Source organism: Daphnia magna, linkage group LG2, assembly GCF_020631705.1.
Source record: "Daphnia magna isolate NIES linkage group LG2, ASM2063170v1.1, whole genome shotgun sequence".
In the NCBI taxonomy this organism is placed as follows: domain Eukaryota; kingdom Metazoa; phylum Arthropoda; class Branchiopoda; order Diplostraca; family Daphniidae; genus Daphnia; species Daphnia magna.
Window position 1 is genome coordinate 1,803,400 of NC_059183.1, and position 27,661 is coordinate 1,831,060.

Genomic DNA, 27,661 nt, shown 5'->3' on the forward strand with positions numbered 1-27,661 from the left:
GAGTGGGCTGTGTTACTTGGGTCGTTCAACCATCCCATCGTTGAAAGGAAGTTTAATACATTTGATGGATTTTTCTACTAAGTCAATAGGAATAAGTTGTCGTTGAGGCTTTAAGTCACCACAAATATATAAATCAACATCAGTTGCAGGCATAGGCACGTTAAAGAAAATTTTTTTGGATCCATCTAAATCATATAAAATGTTAAAAGCATGGGCAACCGCTAAACCACCGCCAGATTTGAATGATTTAATTTTTAAAATTTTTTTGTTAGCCAACATTATGACAGAATCCGCAATAGAATCGTTCTTCAATGACTCCGTGATACTTTTAACCTTTAGGCTGCCACGGAATGTTTCATTATTATCTTTTTCGGCTTGGCTGCGACAAAATTGCGCTAAAGGTTTTACTGTCCCTTGAATGTCATTCTTCATTTGACCAAGATAGTTTTCAAAGGGAAACGCATTTATGTCGTTAAGTGAGGCTTGGTAAAAATCACAGTCATCTGTAAGGTGAATAAGGTTATGCAAATTAAACACAAGATGTTGATCGCCATAAATAACGTCAAATTGATGAACGTATTTCCTAAGACATTGGTTAGCAAACGAAATTTGATTAGAGGTTGGGGAAGGAGACAGCAAAAGACGCATTGCTACAAAAAAATACAAGAAATGATGATACTTTTCTTCAGATAACACTTCTTTCAAAATGCCCAAACCTGTATAAACAAGAAACGTCCGAAATTCAGTTGCATTCCACCGTCCTAATTCTTCTGATGAACGGCCTTTGCGATTAAATTCACTGGAAAGATATTTACTAAGAGATTCAATCAAATAATTTACTCGAAGAATTTGTTCGTCTGTTAATTTGTGGTTCTTATCATTTTTGCAATATCCATCTTTTAAAATAATGGTTAAAAAGCGTTTAAATGTTCCTAAACAGACTAAATGCATATAGCCTTAATCAAGAGGAAAACACTTCACCATGTCAATACCAAGATTCAAAAGAGGTGTACGTCCCTTGTGATGTCGTTGATCTCGTTGTCCACGGAAGCTTGAGTCAGTCCTGAGCCGTGCATTAAATGATTTAAATACACGACGTCTCATTTTTGTTGTTCCCACAACATCACATCTTTCACAGCCATGAAAACTTGTGTGACCAACTGTTCCCCTAAAAAATGCTCGAGCAGTTGCATCACAAATGAATGCTAATGATTGCAGCAATACAGTTTCCTCATTAATGCTATCATTTGCATTCTTAACCCCACAAAGAATTGGCCAGAAAACCGTCGGACGACTTTTACACAGCGGGAGTCCGTCAATACTTATTTGTAATTCAGCACCAGCTGAACCAAGAAGGCCAGATTTCAGTTTACGATCAAGACCTTTGATTAACCCAAAATGTTTAAACGATGTGGAACAAAGCTTTGTCCGAGGAGTCTTTAAAATAGTTCGTCGATCCTTATAAATTGTATGACCTAAACTGATAAGTAAATTAGTAATTGATCTTACAGCAGCTCCTGATAGACGATGTTTGATAGCAATTGCAGCTACTCTGTTTTCCAAACTCTCTTCTTCGTCTGTGAACTCCCCATCTTCCTCAAAACTGCTTTCCATTTCACTTAATTCTCCGTCTTCATTGTCTCCCGAATCGTCTTCATTCTCTCCCGAATCGTCTTCATTCTCTCCCGAATCGTCTGATGCACCATAATCTTGCTCATTATAAACTTCACAACATGACGTGTTAACAAAATCCAAAAAAACAGCTTCAACATTTTCTCTGTCACAGTCGCTTACGTTTTATGCTGAAAACAAACTTTCACGAAATTTTTTAGCGTCACTGTATAATGAATAGCGACTTGCGCAATCTGAACGCTTCATTTTCAGGTATATAGGCAACAAAAGGTTTCACGAAATGTCTATGCTTGACAAACACTCACTAAATAAACTGTTGTTCCGCGAATAATTTTCCCGCTTTTATATTGCAGAGAAAGATAACCAATTTGCGCCATCTCTTACAGTTTACAATAGACTTAAACGTTATTTGAATTTTAAAATCTTAACCCTTACCCTCAGGGACAATATGAAGAAAAGTATTGAAAATCATTAAATTTTTTATTGGAATTGGAGATGCAGAAAGAATATATTTGAAAACGTAGCAAGTTAATTTAATAACACGGAATACAGAATTTGTAAATTAAATTATCAATTTCAGATTTCCCGTTTACCACTTAAATTTTTTTTCCTCGAATCCTTACTTCCATTCAGCCAATTTGAAATATGTTTTTGAAAAAATTTCTCATCCAACTCGGATTTCGGAAAGCTTTCCCTAACAGATTTCTTTAATAATTCACAAATATATGTAGTGTTAAACGCGAGTTTGTCACCGTCACCGTCTTTAGTTTTTACTCCAAAATAAGTAAATTTCCCTGCTAATTTAAGAGAAACCACGGATTTTAATATATTAATGGTGAGTTTTTCTGCAGTCGAGCCTCCCTCAAGTTTGAATGCACTTCTCTGTTTGGAAAGAAAATAAAAAAAAAACTATTTAAAATAATTCCATTGAATACTCTTAATTTTTACTTACTAAATACTCAATCGTAATGCTTTTATCAGCAATCGCATCCTTGATTTCTTCTAGAAATTCAGTCATTTCATCTACTGAGTTTAGCGGTAGTTTTGACAGCAATCTGGCAACATGCTCCGATTCTGATTGTCCAGCGTTGTTTACGCCTGCTAGTTTTCTTGTGATGCCTTCCATTTTTTGATCCAGCAATTTCAAATGTCTCATAGTGTTTTCTTGGCACCGCAATACCTCGTTTAAGGTGGATTGCATAATCGGTAATAGTTTGAATAATTTAAAAATAGAGTCTTGGTTGACTTCTATTTAAAATTTTTCACCGTCATTTCCTTCCTGTGACTCATGCTGGGGAGCAGCTTCACTCTGCTCTTCATGATGTCTGAACTCCAGTCGAGATTTTTTTTCTATACACGTAATATATGAATTATTTTTTAATTGTGTAATTTATTTACAAGTTTATCTATTCTTACTGTGAATATATGTTTTAGGTGTGCTAGATAAATTGGATGCAGACATCCTGTCCCGATCATTCTCAGCAAAATTAGTTTGCTGTTCCACATCACTAGCTTCTTCATCATCCATTTCATCTTCTCAGTTGCCCTTTTGAGGTAAGTATTCTCTGCTTGAATCCAAGCTGTATCTGCTGCCGCTTGAATGCATGGGTTGAGCATATGCATCATCATCACTAGGACTAGGTTGAGGCTGTGATGGTGATGCATCAAACATATCTATCGTAATCAAATAAATCATCTAATTCATGCACTAATTTTAATTAAGATTTTACCCGGTGACAATGATGGTTTGGGATTAGATTTCATTCCAGCTTTTGACACGGATTTGGCTGAAGAATTCACTGAAGCTTTGGCTGAAGAATTCACTGGAGCTTTGTCTGAAATTTTTTATGCGGCTTCAACTGCGGCTTTGGCGGTAGGTTTTGATGTTTTTTTCACTAATTGTTTCGCCGTTTTTTTTAATGCTGGATTTTCTGCAGGTTTAGGAGTTTTATGATGGTATTCATTAGAAAAACCTGGCAATGGAGAAACTGATCTTCTGTGATAAGTGGCCCTGCCACTTGGATTTGGCGGACGTGGACAGGCTTGAGCCTCACCAACGACTAGGCATGTTGGAAGTAATCAGTATGGATTTATGGAACTAAAAATTCAACTGAAGAGCATGATGGAAACTAAGGGGGTGTGAGTAGGGGGGAGTAGTATGTAAGTAGGGTTGCCAGCTTAATTAATTTGTTGTGCATCTTGTTTGCCGGGGGGCACTAATTCCCCTTTTATTGAAACAGCCAAAATTTCACCAACAAGTGACGCAATTTGCCACTCAAGTAGAGCAGCGTCTCAAATGGGCAGTGGGAGCGGATACCAGTCTTCTCAAGGTATTTCGCAACGATTGCTTGTCCGTGACCAATTTCCCTTGATGTCATTACATTGTTATCAGGTTCTCAATGAATATACCGAACTCCATAGCAAATGCTTCCATCGGTTACAGTCACTTTCTTCACTGGCCACTGCTCTGGCAAGTGTCAGCACTGCTATTTTGCACTGCGAGTCTTTTCGCACGAGAACTCCCAGGTAAAAAAATACTAGATTGCACTACAATAAAATGATAATGTAGCCAAGTAAACTATCATTTTACTGTAGTGAACGCAGTAAAATAAAAGTAACACTAAGGGGGCGTATTTTTTTTCTTTGTTTCAAAATCATTATTACTAACACACACTACTGTTTCACTAGTGACCACTACAAGTTTACTTGGACACACTTTGTTTTCAGTAGTGTTCACTGTATATTTACTGACACAAACTACTGTTTTACTTAAGTAGGCACTAGTAATTGCTGTTTCACTACCGAGGTAAAAAAGTAGTAGATTGCACTACAATAAAATGATAATGTAGCCAAGTAAACTATCATTTTACTATAGTGAACACAGTAAAATAAAAGTAACGCTAAGTGGGAGTATTTTTTTCTTTCTATCAATATCAGTATTAGTAACACACACTACTGTTTCACTAGTGACAACTACACGTTTACTTGGACACACTTTGTTTTCAGTAGTGTTCACTGTATAGTTACTGACACAAACTGCTGTTTTACTATAATAATTGCTGTTTCACTACATTGGGCATTAATGTCACTATATTCTTACTGAGACTCACATTGTTTTTACTGATTGCCACTGTAGTTCTACTTTATATATTTTTATGCGTGTATTTTTCGTGATATGCTTTACTCTCAATTTTTGGTTTCTACCTTTTTCCTAACTTTCTTCTGATGACTTACAGATAAATTTTACTTCCCCCTTTAAATTTGTCATATTTTATTTGCTTTTATACAACTATTTCCACTTTGGCTTTTTAAATTTGTTATTGAACTGTAACATTTTCTTTGTTATTTGGAAATATTTGGGTTAAATTAGCGATTAGAAATGAAAAACATAGAAATTATAGTTTAAAATTAATATATAATTATTAAAAGTAGGATTTAATTATCAACACATACTCAAATGTCTTAAATGTAAACATACTTTAGTTTTCAGTCAGAATTTTTTCTAAGTTCTTAACTGAATCCTCGATATAGTCAGGAAAATGTAGTAACAATTTTATATCAAAATAGCTGAGTGGTTAAGGCGCTATACTGTGAAAGTCAGTAATGTATGGTACCGTGTTCAATCCCCACCGAAGATTTTCTTTTTTTCCGTTTTAGTCAATGGTAGACTAGTCTACTATTATATTATATTCTAAATTCACTGAATTTCATTGTACATTTACGAGGGTTTCACTAGAAAATGACTGCTTCGGTACTGCTTGCTTTATTTTCTAAAAGTTTTTTTGCTTCAAGTAATTCTATAGTATTTCTATGTTATTATTGTAAAAATACTTGTTCCAAAATCCTTTAGTATTACTCGAGTTTTTTTTATTGTATTTCTTGAGTAATTGCCAAGTAAATTTTTACCTGGGGCTCCAGAGGCACTTGCCGTAGACTCTAAATTTGTTCAAGTAAATTATTCCTTTTAATTATTTCATCATGACCAATTTTTACGATTGGATTGATGATCTGTTCTTGTAGTTGCTGTCTCAATGTCAAGACGTTTGCTTGCTGAAGGTTTGCGATACCAATTGATGGTTGACCAGTTGACCTACGCCGAAGTACGATTAGCCCAATGTATCAATGTAGGAGAATAAGGTACCACTGAAGACTGGATTAACCAGACAGAAAAATATATTTCTGGTAATAATAATAGATAAATTGCCATAATTTTTGAATGTAATGTTTATATGTTTTTGTTTATTGTCGATAAAATCCTCGCATCTAAAGATCGGATGAATGAACTGGTGTCGAAACAATCTACACGAGTTGAGGAGTTACATGAGTTGAACCCCATCATGCGAAGTCAATTGGCCGTTCACCACCAACTTTTATCGGATGTGCACTCCGTATTGAAAAGCATGGCTAAAGTACATAAAGCTTTACATAATTTTGCTGGGACAACAACTAAATAATACTTTTTCTAAGTGTAGTGTGAAATGGGGGATGGATCGGTTTCTCATTATTTGGAGAAGCATCGCCAGTTTTCGGAATGTTGTTCGTCAGTACCCCGTCGTTTGGCCACTAAAGATTATCATTTTAAGAAATGTAAGTGGTGTATAAACATGAAATGCGTGTTAAATACACATTTTTAATGTAAATTGTGAGTTGAATTATTGAAACGACGGATTTGTGGGATGAATCTGTAAATAGTGTGTAGAACAAAGACTGTTGTACAGTATCTTGCACAAAAATCCGAACACCGATTTAATTTTTTAAAGCCACCTATTGGTGGGGTAAAGGGTTTTTTTTTGGTTTGTTTTTCTTTAAGAGGGAGGGTAGACGGGGTGATGGACACATAGGGCAGGGTTGGGTAAGTCTAGACATTTTTTTTATGCCTTAAGGTATTACGCTTTAAGGCAAGTAACAGGTCGGGACATTTTTGCAACCCCCAGGGTGGTGTGTTTTTTTAAACGACAGTTGGAAATGTTGGACTTAGGCTGTGTTATATTCTATACCCAAATAAGTTAGATAGCTGCCTGTGCACAATGTTGCCAATACCGATGGCATATGTGTAGAGGCTCTGATTGCGACGCCGTAGATCAGTGTTCGATTCTCGATACGGAATTGCGAAAATATTTGGTATCGTTTTAACATTCTTCATTCGAATTTGCTGGGAATATTAATTACTTTAAAACGAAGGGGTTTATTATTTTTTAAATTATAAAATAAAAAAAAAGGCACATATTGCTCGATAAAAATTTGTTTCATATATAATCGAGAATTTCTCGTAAGATATCCTCAATTATTTAACACCTCATCTGGAATCGAACACCGATCTCCAGCATCACACTCAGAAACGCTACAACTACGCCATTGACGACGACGTAAATCTTCACAGGCAGCTGAAACATAAGCTAAATTGTTTCGGTAAGAAACATTACTAAGCTCAAGCCCTAAATTTCCAACTGTCGTTTAAAAAAAAACACCACCCTGGGGGTTGCAAAAATGTCCCGACCTGTAACTTGCCTTAAAGCGTAATACTTTAAGGCACTTTTTTTTTATGTCTAGACTTACCCAACCCTGCCCTGACGTGTCCATCACCCCGTCTACCCTCCCCCTTAAAGAAAAACAAACAAAAAACCCACTACCTTGCCAATAGAGCAGTAAAACATCCTGCGTTGCGCGTTTTCCACAAATGCGAATATCTCATTTCTGTCCAAGTTGGTCTGCTGCGGCTGCAGCGTCTTATGGAGAAACCAACTTCTTCATGTTAAAAAATAAGTTTTCATAAATATAATTAAGATTTTCCCCCTTTTCTTCTTAGCAGTGGGTACCCTATTCATCTTTTCATTTCCCAATATTTTTTTCTAGCTCCAGTTCTATCTACTTTATTTTTTTTTTATTTTTTTTTGTAAGTTGCTCGTCTCTTTTAGCCGAAGAATTTCGTTTGCTGCCAGAAATTCGTCTGCTACAAGGGGATGAACAACAAACCATTCACAAACAATAGCTAAATAAAAATAAACCAGATAGAACTAGGACTAGAAAAAAAAATGGGAAATGAAAAAAATGAATAGGGTACCCTCTGATAGGAAGAAAAGGGGGGAAAATCTTAATTATATTTATGAAAACTTATTTTTTAACATGAAGAAGTTGGTTTCTCCATAAGACGCTGCAGCCACAGCAGACCAACTTGGACACAAATGAGATTTTCGCATTTGTGGAGAACATGCAACGTAGGATGTTTTACTGCTCTATAGGTGGCTTAAAAAAATTAAATCGGTGTTCGGATTTTTGTGCAGGATACTGTAAGCGTTATGTAACAAACATGTTTTACAGATTTTGTAAGTCAGGTTTGTCACAGACCTGTATGACAGTCTGTAAAATTGTTTCACTCCAAACAATTTACAGACTCTCAAAAACAGATCTGTAACAGACCTGAAACAGAGTCTGTGTGCTACCTGGGACACCAAGGAACAGGGAAAAGGTAGTGCTGGAGTCGGTACTTAATACATCAATCCATAGGCGGTAATAATTGCTTTTGATTTCTGTAAAAAAAAATCAGAACAATAAAAGATTTGTCGTTTAATTGAGGGGTCGCCGACTCTTTTTCTCGAGGTTCACTCCTTGAAGAAAAGCGGGCAAAGGGGTAGAAATTTAGAAAATTTAGGGAAATCACGGAAATTTAAGAAAATCACGGAAATAAAAATAAGTGTCCTTCAAACGTCAGATAAAGTGTTTTGGATGTTTATTTAGTTAATTTTAACAAATTCAGGTTTATTACAGATGAATTACTCGTGGACTGTTGGTAATTTCAGAATTTCTTATATTTTTTTTACAAAACGCTATTTGGGATCGAAAATGCTCCCCGACCCTAATCGGGGAGCATTTTTGCCAATCGGGTTTCGATTCGGGTCTTGGGGTGGGGGGTTCGGGGGGAAGAATTTTGAACCCCGATCTCAATCGTGGTTGTATCGGGGTGCCTAGTCGGGGATGCAACTCCGATTGCAATCAATCGATTGACGTAAAAATATAATCGATTGAGTCGAAATCCATTATTATGATGAAAATCGGGGAGTTCGCCCCGGTTTCCCCGATAAATACCCGACCCAACTTCGTAGTTTGAATTCAGGCGCCATTTTTGCAAATGGCGTCGGGGCAAGCGGGTTAACCTCGATTTTTTCCAGCCCCACCCTGGCTGACGAAGTGGCACCCCGATTCAGCCCCGATTGCCGTTTGCCAGGGTGGGGCGGTTAACCTGATTTTGGCTAATCGGGACCGATCGCTAAACGCCATTATGTGGAAGCATTCTTTTGTTATGTAGCTATTTGGCAACTCTGTAGTCGCTAGATAACAAATATAGCAGACGAAGTAAGGACTTGAAAATGGCGTTATGAAAAATCTAAAATTGGACGTTTTCTGTCTTTTGAGGTAGAATGGACTAAATCTGGTGTCTCATATGGTCATCAATATCCTTAAACAACTAAGATATAACAACTAGGATCAACCACGAGCCCGCTTGAACCAATCGGGGCACTTTTTGCCAATCGTTGTTCACATTTCGGGGCATCGGGGTGGGGCTCAATCGGGGTACGTAATCAGCGATGCAACCCCGATTGCAACCAATCGATTTAAGGTAAAACCTAATCGATCGAGTATTTCGACCCGATTGCCTCGATTACAACCCCGATTATACCTTATTCTGCCCGCCTACCCAATAAATGTGGCTTGACATTATAAATAAAATAAAATGAAATCATTTTCTTTAATTTGATTTCATTTTTTCATGGTTTATCCAGTGGGTAATAATAAATCGCGAAAAAATGGAGAAATCACGGAAAACTAGGGAAAATCGCGGAAATTTAGGGATAAGTTCGGGAATTGCGGAATTTACGGTATTTTGGGAAAAACTAGAAATTACGGAAATTTACGGAAATCACGGAAATAGAAAAAAAGCAAATACGGAAAAATTTCTCGAGGTAAACCCTGGAAAAGAGTCGGCGACCCCTCGTTTTAATCCCACTAGTGCATAACAGATCCTTACCGATAAAACAAAAAATCAACGAGAAAGAGCTTGTTTAATAGACCAGCGTAAGCGATGATAGCAAAGTACATTTATTCGCATTGTATTCAAAAGCAATGCAGTGGTGAGAATTCACGGTGTATGGGAGGCTGTACGTCATAACCTTTTTTTTTTTTTTGCTTGTTTAGTTTGTGTGTTTCTCTACTTTCCATTTTCTTACCTTTACGTTTTTATTCTTAGAGAGAAAGTCACAAGAGGGTTACAAGTAATACATGCCTGGATTTCTTGAGAAAAGCAACGCTAAATAGTAAATCTCTTCAATATTCTATTAATGTTATTGAAATTCCAACATAAATATTTAGGAGGTCATTATGAATAATAAAATTATTACTATAAAAAAATGAAGAAATGGATTTTGTATCATTAATTTAATCAAATTTAGTGACGTAAATTACGGGAAACAGAAATGTGTAATGATTTAGTCTTAAAAAACTATCTTGAATGCTGGCAAGACCTTTTTTTTTTTTCTCATTTTAAATACCAGAAGACATCAGTACTTCCATACATAGGTATAAGCCGGTAGTGCAGCTATTTAAAATAAACGATAATATCAGCTTGAAAACGTCCAAGCTTGAAGTCAAGGTTAACATCTTTGGCTGAATTCCCAGCGAAAGCGGATAGACGCTCATAGAGCGTGCTACGTAGTACTATATATGGTATTTGCCAAGTGGCTTAAACCCTTGTCTGTTCTTATAAGGTGTGATTGTGCCTCTCCTCTCGTCCTGATGTTAGCTGATGCACGTGCAGTATTGGGCTAAAGAAAACCTTCTGTTTGCAATGTAAAGATTCTTGGCGTCTATTAGATTTCAGTCTACAGCAATCGAGTCTTTAAAATGGGTCCATGAATCAAACAACGTTGATTAGCAATGAAAAAATCGAGGAAATCCGGTAAAACTGCGTACACCATTGAACACGATGTGTTCGAATAAGAGTGAAACAGTTTGAATACTGCTTCACAGTATCAATGAAGTCACAGTTCATAGACGAGTAAACTAATTTGATGACAAGTTTAATGAAAACACACACCAGAGTTCTAGCACAGCCTATTGGCCCTATTTTTTGATCGCACAAAACGTATTTGATGCCCAATGGAAAGAGGATGTTCTAACCCTGAGTAGTGGAAACCTCCTTAAAAATTTGTTTTGAATAAGGAAAATAACAATCTAGTCAAAACGAAAAGCTATTCAAGCTGTTTTGGTGATACAAAAATGTGGTCAACGAACGGTGTCGTGGCATGTTTCACGCCAGTATAGCTCAACTCCTTCCATAAAAAGATTGGAAAAAAAATTTTGTTTTTAACCAAAATATTTTTTTTTTTTTTTATGACATGTTTGCATCTCTTTGGAACGTAAATTTTTATTTAAAAAGATTGCTGGTCGCTTTTTTACATCCAATGCCAGGCTGTTGTTGTCGTTTGCCAAAAAGACCAAATTAATCAATCAACAGCCGATAGACTTCAGCACCATAAATATCGGAAGAGGTTGGTAGCTAAACTTTCTGCAGCCAGTGATTATAGGACGCTACTCACACAGGATCGGACCTGATTCAGTTGCACAGTATTAAACATGAAAAAAAATTGTCATGGCTATCGGTAAGGAAAACCATAAAAACGAGCTTTCTCTGACAAGCGTTACCTATACTAGGGAAACCAGTATATACAGGTAAGTGGGAATCAATTGAAGACTTATTATTTGGTTTGGTCTACTTGAAGAGTGATCGTTTGTCGAGCTGGATCAACTGCTCAGTCGACTATTGTGAGAGAGTCGATCTGACAAGAGAGTCGACTATAAGGGCGTCCGCTATTGCCGTCGGCAAAACAGCAAGGACGAAAAAAAAAATAGCCTTGTATGGATTCCAAATCCAAACTGATATGATGTACCGTACTTTCTTACTTTTTATTCTTCCAAGATATTCCTGGAATTAACCAATAAATATTGTATTCCAATCAAATGCGCAAATGAAAAGCATTATAAAATAACCTGAAACGATTTAGAGACTCTAATCCTTTGTTTTTGCAATCCGCCATCAGTCACCTGCTCCTGTGAAACTCATCCATGTAAAGACGCTTGCCGAGAACGATTTGATTTTGCAAAACCCTGCATCATGTGACTATTGTCACCTACCTTATGCCATTAGGATAATGCGTATTTAGGAAGTCGTGTTATTACCCCGCCAAATGGGTTTGGTCAAATTATGAACCTTGAAAACAATGACCATTAAATTTTGAAGCGATTTTATTTTAAAGGTTTGTTGATCCTACGAAAAGGGGGGAAAATAAAACTTAGATATAAGAAAAACAAACAAAAACAAACTTGAAACTAAAAATATAACTTCCCAACCACCGGGTTGGGTAAATGTCTAAATGATTTGAATGCTATACTTTTGAAGCAGTGTTAGTAAACTTCACGAGCTTTTGTACGTGAACTCGGATCGCCCTACGAATGGGAAAATGACATATGAAGCCGGGCAGGGGCAGCTGGACCGCTCCTTCCGGTAGCTGACTCGGCGTAGGCAAAAATCTCCGTAAAGCTTTTTGACGTGAATGAACTGCTTCCAAACCTCCATGTAAGCTATTTAGTGATTATTCGGTGATTGCTTAATGAAACACGGCACACATCATCATTCTCTTCCGACTCGGCCACTGCCAATATCGTACAGGTTCAAATCATATTTTGGTAGATTAAACTAGTAAAACACTTTCAAATTGAGTCACCCTGCTGTAGTTTAAGTTGCACAGTCATTCTAGCCACAGGAAATAAATTGCATGTCAATTTTCGGCAATTAAGCCTAACATATAGTTGAGGAATTCGTCTGTATGTAAGAATGCACTGAGAAATTAATGAAAGCCAATTTAATGACATTTGGCACATTTGAACTTAAATAAAATAGATAATTGAGTTTTTCTTATCAAATTCATGTCTAATGTGTGTTTTCGTTTAGCGTTAGTGGATCGTGTTCTGACTACAACAATTAAAAGTGAGCCTCAAGCGTCGATCCTTACTGAAGTTTAGCACTTAGCAACTTAACAGTATTCATTACTTTCTTGTCTATGGCAAGAACATTTCTAGACGACAGCGCATGAACAGCGTCTCGAAAAGGAGTTGCCTGAACTTGGGACGCGAGTAGCACCAGAAAAAAAAAAAAAAACTAAATAAAGAAAGAAAGAAAGATAGAAAAAAAGAGAGAAAGAAAGAAAGAGAGAAAGAAAGAGAGAAAGAAAGAAAGAAAGAAAGAAAGAAAGAAAGAAAGAAAGAAAAAACACGAGCCTGAGGGGTTTTGAATTTTGTAACCCAAGCCATTCGTGAAGACCAAGAACAGGTTGATGACGCTTCAAGAAGCAGGTTGGATTGCTGACTAACATTCAGTTGCTGGTGTGCATCAACCGTGGTTGGTCACGCATGCTGAGGTGCATGGAAAAGAAAGTATTCAGTCCCAGTTTCGTCGCTGTATGACTCGCTTTGCCATAACTACGCTGAGTCATCAGAAAGAGGCAGTTTGCCAGAAAACGCATTGCTTTTTCTCTTAGTCGTGCTGAATAGTGTGTGTGCCAGTTTGTGCCGTGTGGCTGAATTTGATTCGGATTAAACCAACTTCGTCTGGAAACCAAAAAAAAATAGGAAAAAGAAAAGAAAAAAAGGGGAAAGAAAATCAAAATAAATAAATAGAAAACAAATATATTAAACAACGTATACATTCAATGTTAAAACCATATCGAACGGCCTGTGACTGGCCAGTTACGATCAAAGGATGAGGAGCCGCACCGGGTCATCCAACGGACCTGGTGGTACTGCATCCTCCTCGTCTACATCCGGTACCAGTGTTGGGATTAACGTTAGTTCATCTACGATGGAACGGAACGGAGGAGGCGGTGGAGGTGTTGTAGGCGGCAGTGGAGGCAGCGGCGGAGGCCGATCGCGACTGCATCACAAGCGGCGACCAGGCCACCGGCGTAACACGCAGCACAGCGTGGCTACCGTTGAGCCAATCTGCGACATGCGCAAAGTCGTCAACGGTGTTGTTACCGTCGATCAGGATAAACTCAACAAACTCGTCCAGACCGACCCAATTGATTTGCACTATGCAGTCGAGGAAGAACCATTTGCCAGGTTTGATTCGCTTGCATCATCAACCAATGCCAATATCCTGTTCGAGTTTTAATGCTACCGAAAATGGGTGGATTGAGAGTTTATTTTTATTTTATTTGTATTTTTTTTATTTATTTTTTTCCTGGAATGTGAACGAAACGATAGAGATAAGTAGGAAGAAAGAAAAAGAAAGAAAGGAGAAAAAAAAAAGAAACACCTTTTCGTTTCTGCGAAGCTACATGCATGGCTGTTGATATAATGGTTTCTTTCCTATCTTGGATGGGTTTTAGTTTTTAGACATCAAATAGTCTACGAACGAAAGAAAGATGATCGGCTCCCTTAAGCGAGCCTCATGGTCACAGTATGAAAGTCAAGGAAAGAGGAAGAACGTTCGCTGGGTCTGAACTTGTTTGAAAAAAGAAAAAAAGAGAAAAAAAAAGAAAAAACTTGTATGGCAGACTATGTGCTGTGTGTGTGTGTGTTTTTCCACCTTTCTTTCTTCCCTTTTTCATCGTCGCGTTCTTCTCTTCCATTTCCTTGGTTTATTGCCTAAATAGTTCTGTGGCAAACCTGCTGCCTCTCGCTTGCTCGGTCGTTAGTTCAATGGCCTTCCTCCATATTTGGCCATCTTTTTTCTCTCAAAGTCGTTTTTAGCCATGCTCAGGGGCCAGCAGCATCACCGCTTGTCCCTCCGTCTCGACTACTCTTAGCAGAGGTGAGCTGCTGCTTGGCTGCATATGGCTTGATTCTCATTCCCTCCTTTCTCCGTTGCTTAAGAAACAAAAGACGAACCAAGGGTAGTACAGCTAACCTCCTCTTGCAACTAGGCAAAACGTACGTATGCCACCTTAGTACTTCTTTAAACAAAATTCTTTTTAAAGAATTTTATTTGGTTGCATGCGAAAGTCACTTGGAAGTCTTACTTGGTTATGCAGCTAAACAAAATGGTCGCATTTTGAACTCGCAACGACCAGCGAGATGAACGATGACGTGTCGCAGCCAGAATCGCATTCACAGTTGTTTCATCGCAAGTATGAGAAGTCATGATAAAGCTAGGTATGAGACCAACACCGCCAAGTTTTGTTGCAACGTTCGTTGAAGGCCAGTCGATTGAGGCAATCTTAATACGGCGAACAGAGCTAGGCAATAACGATTGGAAAACGTACAAAACCAAAAGTCAAGGAGGATGCCTAACATGGTTGTTTCTTGGCGTCAGCCCCAATGAACAAATTTTATGTGTTAAATTTTCATTGCTCATTGTGCTTTCGTGGAACAATATCCAAATGCCAATTTATCAAACGATCCTTCCAATATGCACACTCTGCAGTTTTTGCGCCTATTTTCGGTTTTATCTGATCAGACCACCAATTCATATTTTATAACATAGTTAAGGGAGAGGGAGGTTTGGCACATTAGAACGAAAATTCTAGTACTAGCCGGAATGCATTATCATTACATAATATCAAAAGGACGAAAACTCATGACGAAATCAGTGACAAAGTGCATGTTCATGCGCATGTCTCTAGTTAGATATTTTAATCAACTACAAGAAAAGAGGACAACGTGTTCCCATGTTAGGAGTGTACCTTTAAAGCATCGGTTTTTGTAATTCAGTTTGGTAATTCAGCTGCAATTCGATTTCATTTGGCGCTATAGCGCCATCCCTTAGTGCATGCGGATAGGGCTTGTCAAGACGAACCCTCAAGCTCAACTAGCTAACTTTCACAATAAATTTGTGTAGTAAAATACATGTACATTAATATATTTAATACAGTATATGGATAAAAGAAATAAGAGGTAAAAAAAAAAGCACCGAGATTTTGGCAGACACCGCCTTGACGTGATAGCAAGACGCAGAATGGCTAACCTTGACTGGCAAGTCTCTTTTTGGAAATAAGCACGAACAGCAAATACGAAAACGAACATTTTAGTCCCAAGCCAAATGACTAACCTAACGGAGTTTCTAAAATTTTATTTCATAAAATTAAAAAAAAAAAATTACCAAAAATGTTTTTTACAGCACAGTTTCATGCACCAATGTCGTAGGAGGAAATGTGATGATTTTGGGATATTAGCCATAATGTCGGCCCAGAAACACAAATATCCTACGTAAAAACATTAAACAAATGAATAACCAAAACCTAAAGATATCGTTGAAACGGTAGGGACACCAAATTCTTTATTCTCAAGTACCAAAATACCTGCGGGTTCTCGCACCGTAAACTTATTTTCATGTCGCTTTATGGGCAGGCCATATTTTTTTCGCGCAACTTAGCACCTGTGGGGTGAAAATTCCAATTCAAATCTACTCCCTCCCAACGTTATCTCAGGCAAAAGATAGATAAACGGAAAAACGACGTCGCTCATCACTCCCAGCTCGTTAATACAGATGCCACGTTCCCGCAGAAGGGGTATAGCGCAAAAGTAATTTATTCTGGTCCATCCTGATCATTAAGGCATCTGAGTCTATATGTCTGTACGCGTGGCCCCTTGATCTAATTTCGGGAGGTGAAAATATCCAATGCGCCCTACATTCCCCACGTAGATTTGCAGATGGGGGCTTATCCTGACCTGCGTATTAACCGGCACGCTAAACTGACCAGTAAAACATGTGTCTATCCAGAACTAAAAAAAAAAACCCAAAAAAAAACCAACATTCTATAGATAGCTGAAGTGACTGTTTGAGTTTTCAACCAGTGAGGCTCGTGCTTTCATCCACATGATATTCAAATAGCGGATGACGTCAGTCAGCCGAGGTATAGTTTTCCAGTTGTAGGCGGGCCCAGATGGCAAGGGGTGACTCAAAGATTAGTCCGAAATTCAAGTAATGATCGAAATATACTGTCTGTATTTAGTTTGTTATGCACAGCATTTTCCCGCCGAAGAACTAAAAATCGTTTACAACAATAGGGAATGTACGTGGAAACTATGTTGAGTTTTATTGGCAGCTTTCAGAAACAAACGTGTTTGGGTTTATCGAGGGTGTGGTCAAGAGGCAGTTTGAGCAGCGGCAAATTCTAGGAAAGGCGACACGTCGACACGCTACGCTTGGAACGTGTAATACATGGAGTAACAAGACAATAAAAGTTTATTTAGATCCGAACCTATTAGCGTGAAGAATATTGATTTGCATAAGTCCATTGTCAGCTAAGGTGGCCGCAGTTTTAAACTTTATATTCAAGGAAATTATCACTTGAAGTAAGTGCAATGACAGATTTCGCCAAATATGTCGACAGACTTGAACGCTGCGCCCTATCCACCCATAGTCGACACACCCAATTTTTAAAATAGCCAATGGCTTCTCGGCCTTCTCCTCAGCCCAAACTTGCGCAGTGCCTAGTTCCAAACGAGATAATTGTGAAGCTACAAACTGCCGCGTTCTGAACAAGGGGATAATGTTTACATGCGGGTGGTAAAGCGAATCAAGTTTTTAACACTTTGCAGGTCGAAACTAAAGAGATTTCGATAGCTGAGAACCCATGTGACGGAAACAGATTCAAATTATCGAATAAGCTCTTTATACAAACTGGCAAATGCAAAAGTCACTTTTCGGAAAAGTGACTTTGGGGACAATTGTTGGTTGGCAGAAGAGTAAATAATTCCTAATTGAAGTGGTCAAAATACTAAAATCAGGCTTGATTCTTGCCGGAAAACGAGGATTCTTCACCAGCTGTGACTCTTTTATACCGCACTGTGACTCTCTCACCCAATTATGATTCTCTCACTAATGGGGATATTTGGGTGTCAATAAAAACAGTTTCATTCCACAGGTCTCAGCGAGGCCGAATCGCGTGCACGCTCTGAAATTTCCTAGCCTCAGAAATTACGGGTTTCAAGTTCTGAGTCATCTTCTTGGCGTCGCAGCCCGTGCGATCCCCTCGGGCTTAGGGACGTGGGTGTGCAGAGGATGGTTTTTAAAACAATAGGTTAAACGGGGAAAAGATGAGGGGGGATAAGCAAATCTCGGAAATTGACTAAATTAAATTTTTTTTTTGCGTTAAAATTCCTACGGTGTTGACTAAAACTAAATTATAATTTGAGAAAAAAATGAGAAAAATAGGAAGTAGTCAGTCGTCAAAAGGCGATTTGGAAAAGTGTGTCGAAGCAAGCCTCCATAAGGTGTGTAACTTGTGACGGATTGCGTCATCATCTTAGCATGGGACCCACAACATTTTCAACTGGTATTTTTATCACCATAAATGTCTTAAAACATTTGAAAAGGTGTGCTCGATTTGTGATTGGCGCTGGTGTTATCTAAGTACGTCTGAGTAGTACAGCCTAGGAGTTACGCATCATCTTCATTCATGAAATAAGCGTCAAAAAAGTAGTCACAAGCTATGAATGATTATATAGCATCATAGCTGACAGGAGAACAGCAATTCTAAAAACTCGACGTTCCACCCAATCCAACGGGAAAAATCGACGTCGTCATTCCTCATTTAACAATGGACGAGGAAATTATTTTGTTTTTGTAAACCTCATCATTTGTTCACAACTTTTTTTTCATTTCTTCTAAATTTTTTTGTTTTTGTTTTTGTTTGTTTGTTGTTTTTTTTTTTTGGCGGTGGGTGGTGAGGATTCAAGCAAAAATTATTAATGATACTTGTGGTTTTTTATTCTTATCAAGAGTTCTGAGCAAGTGGTCATGTTTCTCTAAACACTCCTATTTCTCGTCCGTCTCGTAAATTCGTAGTTGCAACTTAATAGGCTAAACATTTTCCAATAATTTTGAAAAGTGTATTTGTAACCATCGCAAGGAATTTGAAAATAATGTGATATTGGGGGGTAGGGCAGGGGGGGTGGAGGGCTTTGGCTCTCGTTCTCGTAATCGAGATCAAATTGAAGCATTTTGTGTTGCTGTCTTCTGGCGCTTTGCTTATGGCACCCTTGAAATGCTTCATCGAATCTTGGCAGAAAGCAAAGTTCTGTCAGACAGTTTTATAGCTGACATGATTCCATTTAGCACTGTGAGGACATTGTTCCATCGATGTCACGAACGGCATTAGGAAAACAGACGTTGAACCGAAAAACAAAAGTCATTGACCACAAAATTTAGGTGCACGCTGTGTGTATGTGGTTTAATAAATATTAAAACATGCGCAAGATTAACATGCTAAATAAATATTTGATTTCTTTTAGTGGTTTATTCGCTACCGTCCGAAAATGTCGGCATCGTACCACTGGTGTAGAGTATGCGGCCAAGTATGCTGCAAAGATACGCTATGGCCAGGACTGTACAACCGAAATTCTGCACGAGATTGCTCTCATGTCCCTCTGCACCACCAATCCTCGCATCATCCACTTGATTGACGTTTTTGATACGCCAAGCCATATGATCCTCGTCATGGAGTAGTAAGTTTCACTTAGTAGACATTATTTCTGCTATAGAGCTTCACTGTTTTTTATGATTTTTTTTTTTTTCTTATTATAACGTTCGTTTCCCCAGACACTTAGAATTGATGTATTCAAGCGGTACACAGAAATATATTTACATTATTGCGGTATACATGGGTGCGGTCATAAGGGAAATCATCGGTGAGGTCACAACCACTTATTATTATCAAAGAAAATGTAAATTTGAAAGCCAGAACGTGCGGAGCAAAAGCCGAAGGATTACATTTCTATGGGAAGGGCCGAGCATTGATTACGAAGCAAAACAACAGTTGAAAAACCCCAGATTTTACCAAGGCAGATTTTGCTGTCTGCTTCGTTTGATCTTTGATGGGTTTCATAGAAAATATTACAATGTGTGACTAACGATCACCACGCTTTCACCACGTATGTTTCCTTCCTACAAAATGGAGAAAGCTCTTGGCCGAATCTCCGCACTCGCCTCTTTACGCGTGTGTATACATATTTTCGCGTCTCGTTGTCTTTCTCCTTTCGATTTCTCTGATCGTATGCCTCCTTGTGACATGCTCGATCATCCAGCGGCCTTACAATGGCACATCATTCGAGAAATGAGTAGCTGGTAGCCTTTGGCCTATTCAAGATTCCAGCCTTTTCTCAGGAGGGAAAAGGAAGTGTAGACTGTAGAATCAAGGCATGGGGCTTGATTGAGTCATGTCTTATCCCTCGTCATAGGCGAAAGACAGGCGTCGGTTAACTGCTGCCGTCATCGGGGAAATATGAGTGCATGTAATGGAAATCTCTAGAAAGCTGTTGTGCGTTTATCACTGAAGAAGGAAAAATACTAAATTCTTCTAACTATCAACGTTTTAAACACAGTTTGGAAACATTGAATTTTCAGCTTTAAATACAGCGCTAAATGTGAAACCGGACGCAGAAGTTCCAGAGGAGTGCGAAGAATTTTTGGCTCCATAAAAATCGTTTTCTTTAACGACACGTATATCAGATGGAATTATATTTGCCACTTGTAATTAGTATTGCAATTGCTAACTACAAAAAAATAAAAATAAATATTTTCACCAAGCAAATACAGGAGGAGGATATTTAATTAAATCTCTTTGCGTCATAACTGGAAATATCGCGTTAAAGTGTAGCACACATGTAGCAAGTTCTTTTTTGCTTTGGCTAATTGATTACGGCGTCCCCAACGTAAATAAACTTGGCTATGTTTTTAATACACATTTAAAAAAAATTTTTTTTTGCCAAGTGCTCCTGGTGGCGACCTTCAGACTCTCATGGACGACGATATGGTGCCTTACGAACGCGATGCCGTCAAGTTTGTCCGTCAGGTTTTGGAAGGCCTTCTTTTCCTCCACGAGCGCAGCATGGCTCACTTGGATATCAAGGTACACAAAATTCCCTCAAGTCCGTTTTTCATGCCCTCAACTTCCCTGATTTGAAAGTTGAACATGGCTACAAAACGGATTTTCTAAGCAAATAGCCTACCTCATGCAAGCTAAGAAGCAAATCAGTGCTACCGAAAAGTTGCCAAACCAGCTGTTTCATTTCCTTATTCCCCCTCCTAATACCGTAAAAGACGTACAGGACAAGCTATATTTGGAAACGGGAGACGATTGACCAAACTCGGTCAATCAAGGACGACTTGTTGACTCTGTGATGCCCTTCGTCTTGGATACCTTGAATCCTAATGTTTAGTTTTCTTTTTCCCCCTCGCATTTCCGCCATGTATTTTCCCATCTTAAGCAGCAGCCCTGATTAATGTGCCAAAAAAAAATTTTAATAGTAGTGTAAACTGCTCTTTCCTCATGCCGTTTCCGTATTCCCAAGCCATGTCGCTAAGTTGCTCTACTTGAAAACACGTACACAATGTAACAATGATCTTGTGTGGCGTCGGATTTAAGGTTCTTACGTTGGTTTGCAAGTCACCGTCTTTGGTATCCAGAAGTACTACATGTCATTTTTGCACACACGAATAGTCAGTTCATTTTTATTTCTATCTGGTTGATGCATTCACAATGCTGGCTTTTTCTGCTAATGTACATGGGAAGTAATGATGGACATTGAACATAGATTTTCCATTGACATGCGTAGGTATAAACTGTATTTCGTAGCTATTGGGCTGCGATAACACACAGCACTACACATGTCGTGGCCAAGCTACTTCAAATCTAATATATATACAGTATACATAGTTTTTTTTTTTTACTTAGTAGTATTAATTTGAAAGTAACTGACCAAAGTGTTTTGGGGAGTACGACCGAGTCCGTTCCTGTTTGGCAACCGTTTTCGATAGCCGGAAACTAGAGTTACAGACCATTTTGCTATTACGTCAGCAGCATCCTGTTAGGGCTCGCCAGTCGCCACTCCGAAATTTCATTCACAATCGAGTCTTTTCTTTACGCAATATTAATAGAGGTAGCTATCAATACCAGTCTTGTTGTTGCGAACTTTATAAGAACATCAAGTTAATCGAAAACCCCGGGTAGAGGTAAAATTTTAAAAATAAATACGTACGTAGGTGTTTGCTACATATCCTTTTCAACCGAGTTTTGCTGTAATATTTTCATTACCTTATTTAGTGTAACACAATCCAATTAGAGTCCTAACAAACACGTAATCCATTGTTAGGTTTGCTGATGTTTGAATCAGTTTCAATGTTTTCACACACACCTGTTTCTCTTTTCTCTGATTATTCTGGACAGTTGCAAAACGTGTTACTCATGGGCACTTTTCCAGACTGCGACGTGAAACTATGTGATCTGGAGATATCGAGAGTCATCGTAGCCGGGCAAGAAGTTCGCGAATTATTGGGGACTCCGGATTATGTTTGTATGTCGAGCTCATTTCGAAGTTGTCAATTGATTTACTGTTTGTATAATTTGTGGATATCGCTGCAACTTTATCGCTTTTCTTTTTCTGTTCACTTACATTTGCTTGCCACTCGGTCACTCTACCAGCGCCTGAAATTTTACATTACGAGCCTATCAACTTGTCGGCGGATATTTGGTAAATATTTTGCAAACACATTTTTGTAGAGGTATTATCCCACATTTTTTTCGAACTCATTTCCTCTATAAATTTGGGTTGGAATAACAAGTATTTCTTGATGTCGGTTCACATAGGTCGGTTGGAGTAATGGCCTATGTTCTATTGACCGGCTTCACACCCTTCGGAGGTGATACTGATCAAGAGACTTTCCAAAACATCTGTCACGGGCAACTGGATTTTCCTGACGAGCTTTTTGAGGACATTTCCCCTCAAGCAGAGGATTTCATCCGTAAAACATTATCCAGAGAACCGAGGTATTCCAAATCCAATATGCCTCTGCAAACGCAAATTCTAAAACGATCGAGGGTTTGTGATAAAGATCCTTAAGGTTGCGAGATACGATTGAAACAAATTGCATAGTTAGTTGATTTCCCAGGGAATATCTCGTAGGCGGCGTTGGCTTGATACGCATTGAATCAGCCGATTGCCGAAAACAACTTTCATATTAACGCACATATTAATTAATAGGATGCATGTGGCCCGTTGTGGGGGAAGAGAGATTCGTGACTTGGTCAGTGCTTGAGAGTTAGTTCTGCTGGGTTAGCATTTCACTCGCACATCTAAGAGTCGTACTGATGCATTAGAAAAAAATCTATGGGGGAATTTTAAAAACTAGATTGGAATAAGAGAGGTGACGAGTAGTTCAAGATTTTAAAGCACTCGCAAATCTTTGTTAAACTATTTACAGTGTTCTACTATCCAACTTTTGCGCGATGCCACGCTGTGACGAAAAGAATAAGTTCAAGCCGATCAAATGTTTTTTTTACCTTTTTTTCAAAAAGAAACTAACTGAAATAATGAAAAAACAAAACTAACAAATTTGGTTGAAAATTTATTTCAGCTGTCGGCCTACGGTGAAAGAATGTCTGAAGCATCCGTGGTTGACTTCTTGGAAAAACGTGGCAAGTCATCAAAGGGAGACCATTTCGTCGGAAAGCCAACGGAAAAATTCCGCTCTTCACAACGGTCCTTCAGGTGCAGCGACTTTAGCGTGTCCCCGTTCGGCCACGTCAATTAACGGACACGGATCGTCACCGTCGACAACTGCGCGTTCGCTCCTACGTGCCATGTCGAAATCGCGCGAGGTCCTTTATGAAAGGGTAGCGGCTTCCAACCTGCGCAAGAGCACGTCGAAATCGCGCGAGCGTCTCTGCGAGATGCGCTTGAGCGTATCGCGATCACGCGACCATCTCTGCGAAGAATTCAGATCGACTGCAGCCCAATCGAGGGAGCGGCTTCATTCTTTGCGCAACCTCTCAAAGTCACACGAGGTCCTTAGCCTCCTAACTGAGCAAAGTCCTGCCATGCCCGTGCCAGATTCTTCAGGCTACTTTGATATTCTGCCGGCAACGCAGTCGCTCGAGTGTTTCACAATTCCAACTCTGGATAAGGGCGAACTTCCAAGAATTCTGCCGAATTTCGGCACGCTTTCTACCGAGCTTACGTCACCAGCAGAAGGGATCAGGGTAGAGGAGATTTTAGAATTAAACAAAGTCCTGTCGGAGAGCACCGAAACGTTGTGCGATGAAGAAGAGAAGACAACCACGGCCGATTTCGCCGATGAAATCACACCGTCCAATTCCCGTTCGGAGACTCCGACGCAAGAGCTCAGCTCAGCCACCCAGAAAGCTGATGCCGATGCTGCTGTGTCCGACGCACCGGCCAGCTGCAGCCAAACGACGACGAATGCCACTTGTGACACTGCCCAACCGCAGGAAGACGTGAAACATGAGCCAGTGCTTAGTCGAGCGGACGCAGTGGCGTCGTCGTTGAAGCGACTCAGCTCGAACGGCCCACCTGTCCCGAAAATAACATCACTCACCGATTCTCTGTCGCCATCTTTAGGTAAATCTCCGTGGAATTGGCCCACGTCTAATGCCAACACGGCAGACGGAAACACTTCGTCAGCGGCTAGTAAATCTCCTGTCAGTCCCAATATCATTGCGGGTTATTCCGCGCGTAAAAATTTTGCATTTCCTTCCTCCTTCAGTCTTAAAGACCAACCCACTTCTACTAGTCCTTTGCCAACCGATGAATCGATGACGGCGGCCCTTGGGTCTGATACGGCCTCTGCTCTGCTTTCTCCTCCAAACTCGTCGCCAGCAGCTGTAAAATCCACTGACTCACCGACGCCTGCTAGGATGAGTGTGACATCCATTGATACGGCCTCGCTGTCCGATAGCCAACGCCAACTGCTCACGTCGTGTCTGAACCGGCGACGAGCCTCTTGGGCATGCGGATCGAGGCAAGAAGACGTTTCTTCTATCGTTAGTCCTTCGACCACAAGCAAACAGCCCGAGATCAAACTGTCAGTTAGCGAATTAATCACAAGTTTCAACCAATGTCAACTGCCTGGCGTCGCCGTGAATACCGCAGCGAAAACTATCTCTGAGACGGCTGTGCCTAGACCTAACAGCGTGAAGAAATTGTCGGAAGGCTTCATTCACCACCAGGATTCGGTTGCGCCGCTTCCCGGGTCGGCTTCTACCGGCAAACTTGAGAAGAAAAAAACAGCTTTCAAGCCGGTGTCGACATCTATTCAGGTTTTCGAGAGAAGCCTTGTGGCAGGTGCTGTGGCGGGAGGGCCAACCAGTTCACCGTCGGCACCTGTTACCCAAGGAATTCAACGGAATGCCGAAGTTACCATGCGAACCAGGCCGCATCACTTGTCGTGGGACATTCGGGCTCTTCCACGTTTGCCAGAGGATGCCATTTGCAGTCCTCGAAATGAGGAACCAACCCCATTAGGGACACCGGAGGGCGGAATGACTAAAAGCTCGGAGGATAAAACAGTGGAAGAGCAGAAGGAGAAAACAATAACTGCGCCAGAAGTGGAGGAGGATTACGGACTAAGATCTGGGTCCGTCTCTAGTGACACAGGCTGCAGTTCGAGTAGCGACCTGAGCGATCGGTCCAGTGATGAAGGCCTTGAAGGCACGCGTGAGCCGCGGCGCAAGAAGACAGCGGGTGGCCGTGATTGTGGTAACGGACCTGAACCAGAAGCAGATTTGATCGAAGGCGCACTAACCGGTCCACCAGGAAGCTGGACGGGGCGACCACGCTCCTTCAGCGTTCAGTCAGAAATATCTTTATTGGCCCAGCCTTGGAATCGAGTTTGCGTTGGATCTGTGGCGCGTGCTTTTGAAAAGTTTGGAACGAAAGTCGATGGTGACAGTGCGGGCAGTAACCCGCCATCAACGAGCAGCACATATAGGTCCCGACGCCAATCAACACCCGGCCCGTTCAAATGAGAATCCCCCACAACGTCATCCTATTCTTATTGGTTGTCAAGTCTTCTGTACCTTTCGCAACATATTTACATTAAAACAATTGAATAAAATCATTATTAAGTGTGAAAATGAAACTACCAGCTAAGGGCATCGTCTAACCCCACACCTTTCCCTCACAACCAACACAAGTCCCCACTAGATCAGGAGGGGAAACCAGTGGCCTCTGACTAGTGTATTTTCAAATCTTTTTTTCTTCATTTTATTTTTTTATTTTATTTTTTTTTTTTCACTCCCCATATGACTGCCACTGGCTTGCTAAACCAGTTTTTGAATGTTTATGGTAAAAGTGTCGCGCGCACGTTTTTGTTGATGGTTATACACTTGTGAATAGTTATCCGTATATCTCATATTTACTACTGACACCGATGGGCATGTGGTTTGGGGCGAATGCGTGAAAGAAAAGTAGGCGATAAACCCATTTCAAAGACGAACTGCGTTTTTCGCCCATTGCGTGAAGGAAATGAACGATGGCATAAGAACAAAGTAAATAGAAATTTTCCGATAATGCGGCGTATGGTCGTCAGAAAGTAATCAAACAAAAACAATAATTCTATTGGCCAGAATCGGACGTAACAAGTGAGCAGACCAAAGCACGGCCATGCTGGCGGTGAGCGCTAGGTCTGTTCGATACGTCCTAACGATCACGTTCTGTACCGTCGCTTGCCTTTTCTTCTCCTCTTCGAACATAGCCGAATTCAAGGGCACGCAACTCAAGGTTCCCTATGTTTTTAAGGAAATACGGACAACTTCGTGCTGACATTTATCTCCCCCGTCGGTGTAAACGCAGGAACATACGAAGTGAGGGCCACGTCTTGTAAGTTGGGCGAAGGATAATGCTATAACCAAAAACGGCAGCAAGGACGAAGATACAAGACCAAATTAAGAAAAAGTTCTTGTCTCCTTTGATGTGTGGGCAGATGTGTTTTGCATTTCGAATTAACGGCAAAAGTTTTACTACAAAGAATAAATAATAAGCCTTTTGGCACGTCCTTTTTTGAGTTTCAATGTAGTTGAAGTTAACTACGTTGGCAAACATTTTAGCTATAAATAGAAAATCTGGGTTTTATATACCCCCGTTTCTAATTTAAGTGCCAACATTTTCGATCAGAAAACAAAAACTCAAATCGAAACCGAGAGCTAGTTCAATAGTTTTTATATGAAAGGCTCCTTTACATGTTCCGATTGTGCAGTTTATTTGAATTGATTTTAATGGAACTATCAGAAGACTGCAAATTCGATCGTTAGCACCGGGTAAGAAATGTGACTTGTTGCATAACAAAAACATGATTCAGATACGTACCCATGAAATGCCAACTTACCCAGCAATTCACATATTTAGATTTTTTCCTGCGGCCTCGATATCTGGTGTTTCGATAGAATAAAAGCTCATCAACCAGTTTTTTTGTATGTTTTGTTGAGCATGTTGCGTTTCAACATCAGAAGAAAGCACAATAGAAAGGTGGGAGGGGCCACAACGCGGGACATTTTTTGCAAAGGCGGCTACAAACCAGCTTCCAGAATTCGACTTGTGGCGAATGCAAGAAAAATCCAGTCGATTTCAAACCGCCAACTGCGGGGCAATTAAGCGAATAAATGGAATCGTTGTCATTGGACTGCGGGTTGATGACTGATTTCCAACTCGCACACCCGGCCAGGAATAACAGGAATCACTTTGATATAAAGCCAACACCATAAGTCTTACACAAAATTTGTGAATCTTGTATAAAATTTCTGAATCCTCGGCCAACGTTTAAGCTGGAAGTGTGATTCTGAAGACTTTAAGCAATAATTTAGAATTGGACGATACATTCTGTTCATTAAAAAAATTAAAAACATGAAATTAACAAACATTGCTTGGTTGATTAACACAAATTGACACAAAATTTTCGTTGATTACGCTTGACGATAGGTCAACATAAAAAAATTTCAATGATTTCCAATTGATAAAAGTTCGTACTTGCTAAAGCCAGATGGCAATGACAGAATTGCACGATTTGAATAATTAATTAATTACAGTTCACTCGAAACATGGTTTTTACTTTTCCTATTTTGTTGTTAATAAAAGAAATTCAAGTGCAATCGAACTCTGTCAAATATAAAATTCAAACGAGGTGACAAAAAATAAAATAAAAACTCAGTTACGCTGAATGTCTCTGCTAAGTTATCGAAATTAT

At 39.6% G+C, this 27,661-nt stretch overlaps 1 protein-coding gene, 1 long non-coding RNA gene and 1 pseudogene across 2 annotated transcripts; 2 read left to right on the forward strand and 1 right to left on the reverse strand.

Moving 5' to 3' along the window:
• Positions 1 to 12: 12 nt before the first annotated feature.
• On the reverse strand, positions 13 to 3,304 carry LOC116917729 (annotated as a pseudogene).
• A 1,758-nt stretch (positions 3,305 to 5,062) lies between these two features.
• Positions 5,063 to 6,266, forward strand: LOC116917182. Its single transcript, XR_004391040.2, has 3 exons — positions 5,063 to 5,814; positions 5,902 to 6,041; positions 6,105 to 6,266. It is a non-coding gene; the product is annotated as an uncharacterized LOC116917182 (long non-coding RNA).
• Positions 6,267 to 13,042: 6,776 nt separating this feature from the next.
• On the forward strand, positions 13,043 to 25,821 carry LOC116917766 (serine/threonine-protein kinase par-1). The gene is made up of 7 exons (XM_032923359.2): positions 13,043 to 13,800; positions 18,919 to 19,131; positions 20,396 to 20,534; positions 21,852 to 21,978; positions 22,107 to 22,155; positions 22,272 to 22,451; positions 23,039 to 25,821. Exons 1-7 carry the CDS (start codon positions 13,442 to 13,444, stop codon positions 25,446 to 25,448), a joined length of 3,477 nt encoding a protein of 1,158 aa, XP_032779250.2. The 5' UTR covers positions 13,043 to 13,441; the 3' UTR covers positions 25,449 to 25,821.
• Positions 25,822 to 27,661: the final 1,840 nt, after the last annotated feature.

Excerpts from the sequence above, each read along its gene's own strand:
- LOC116917766 (XM_032923359.2), top strand. The coding sequence starts at position 13,442 with ATGAGGAGCCGCACCGGGTCATCCAACGGACCTGGTGGTACTGCATCC. Across the intron at positions 19,132-20,395 it reads ATGATCCTCGTCATGGAGTA|TGCTCCTGGTGGCGACCTTC; the intron begins GTAAGTTTCACT and ends TTTTTTGCCAAG. Across the intron at positions 20,535-21,851 it reads TGGCTCACTTGGATATCAAG|TTGCAAAACGTGTTACTCAT; the intron begins GTACACAAAATT and ends TATTCTGGACAG.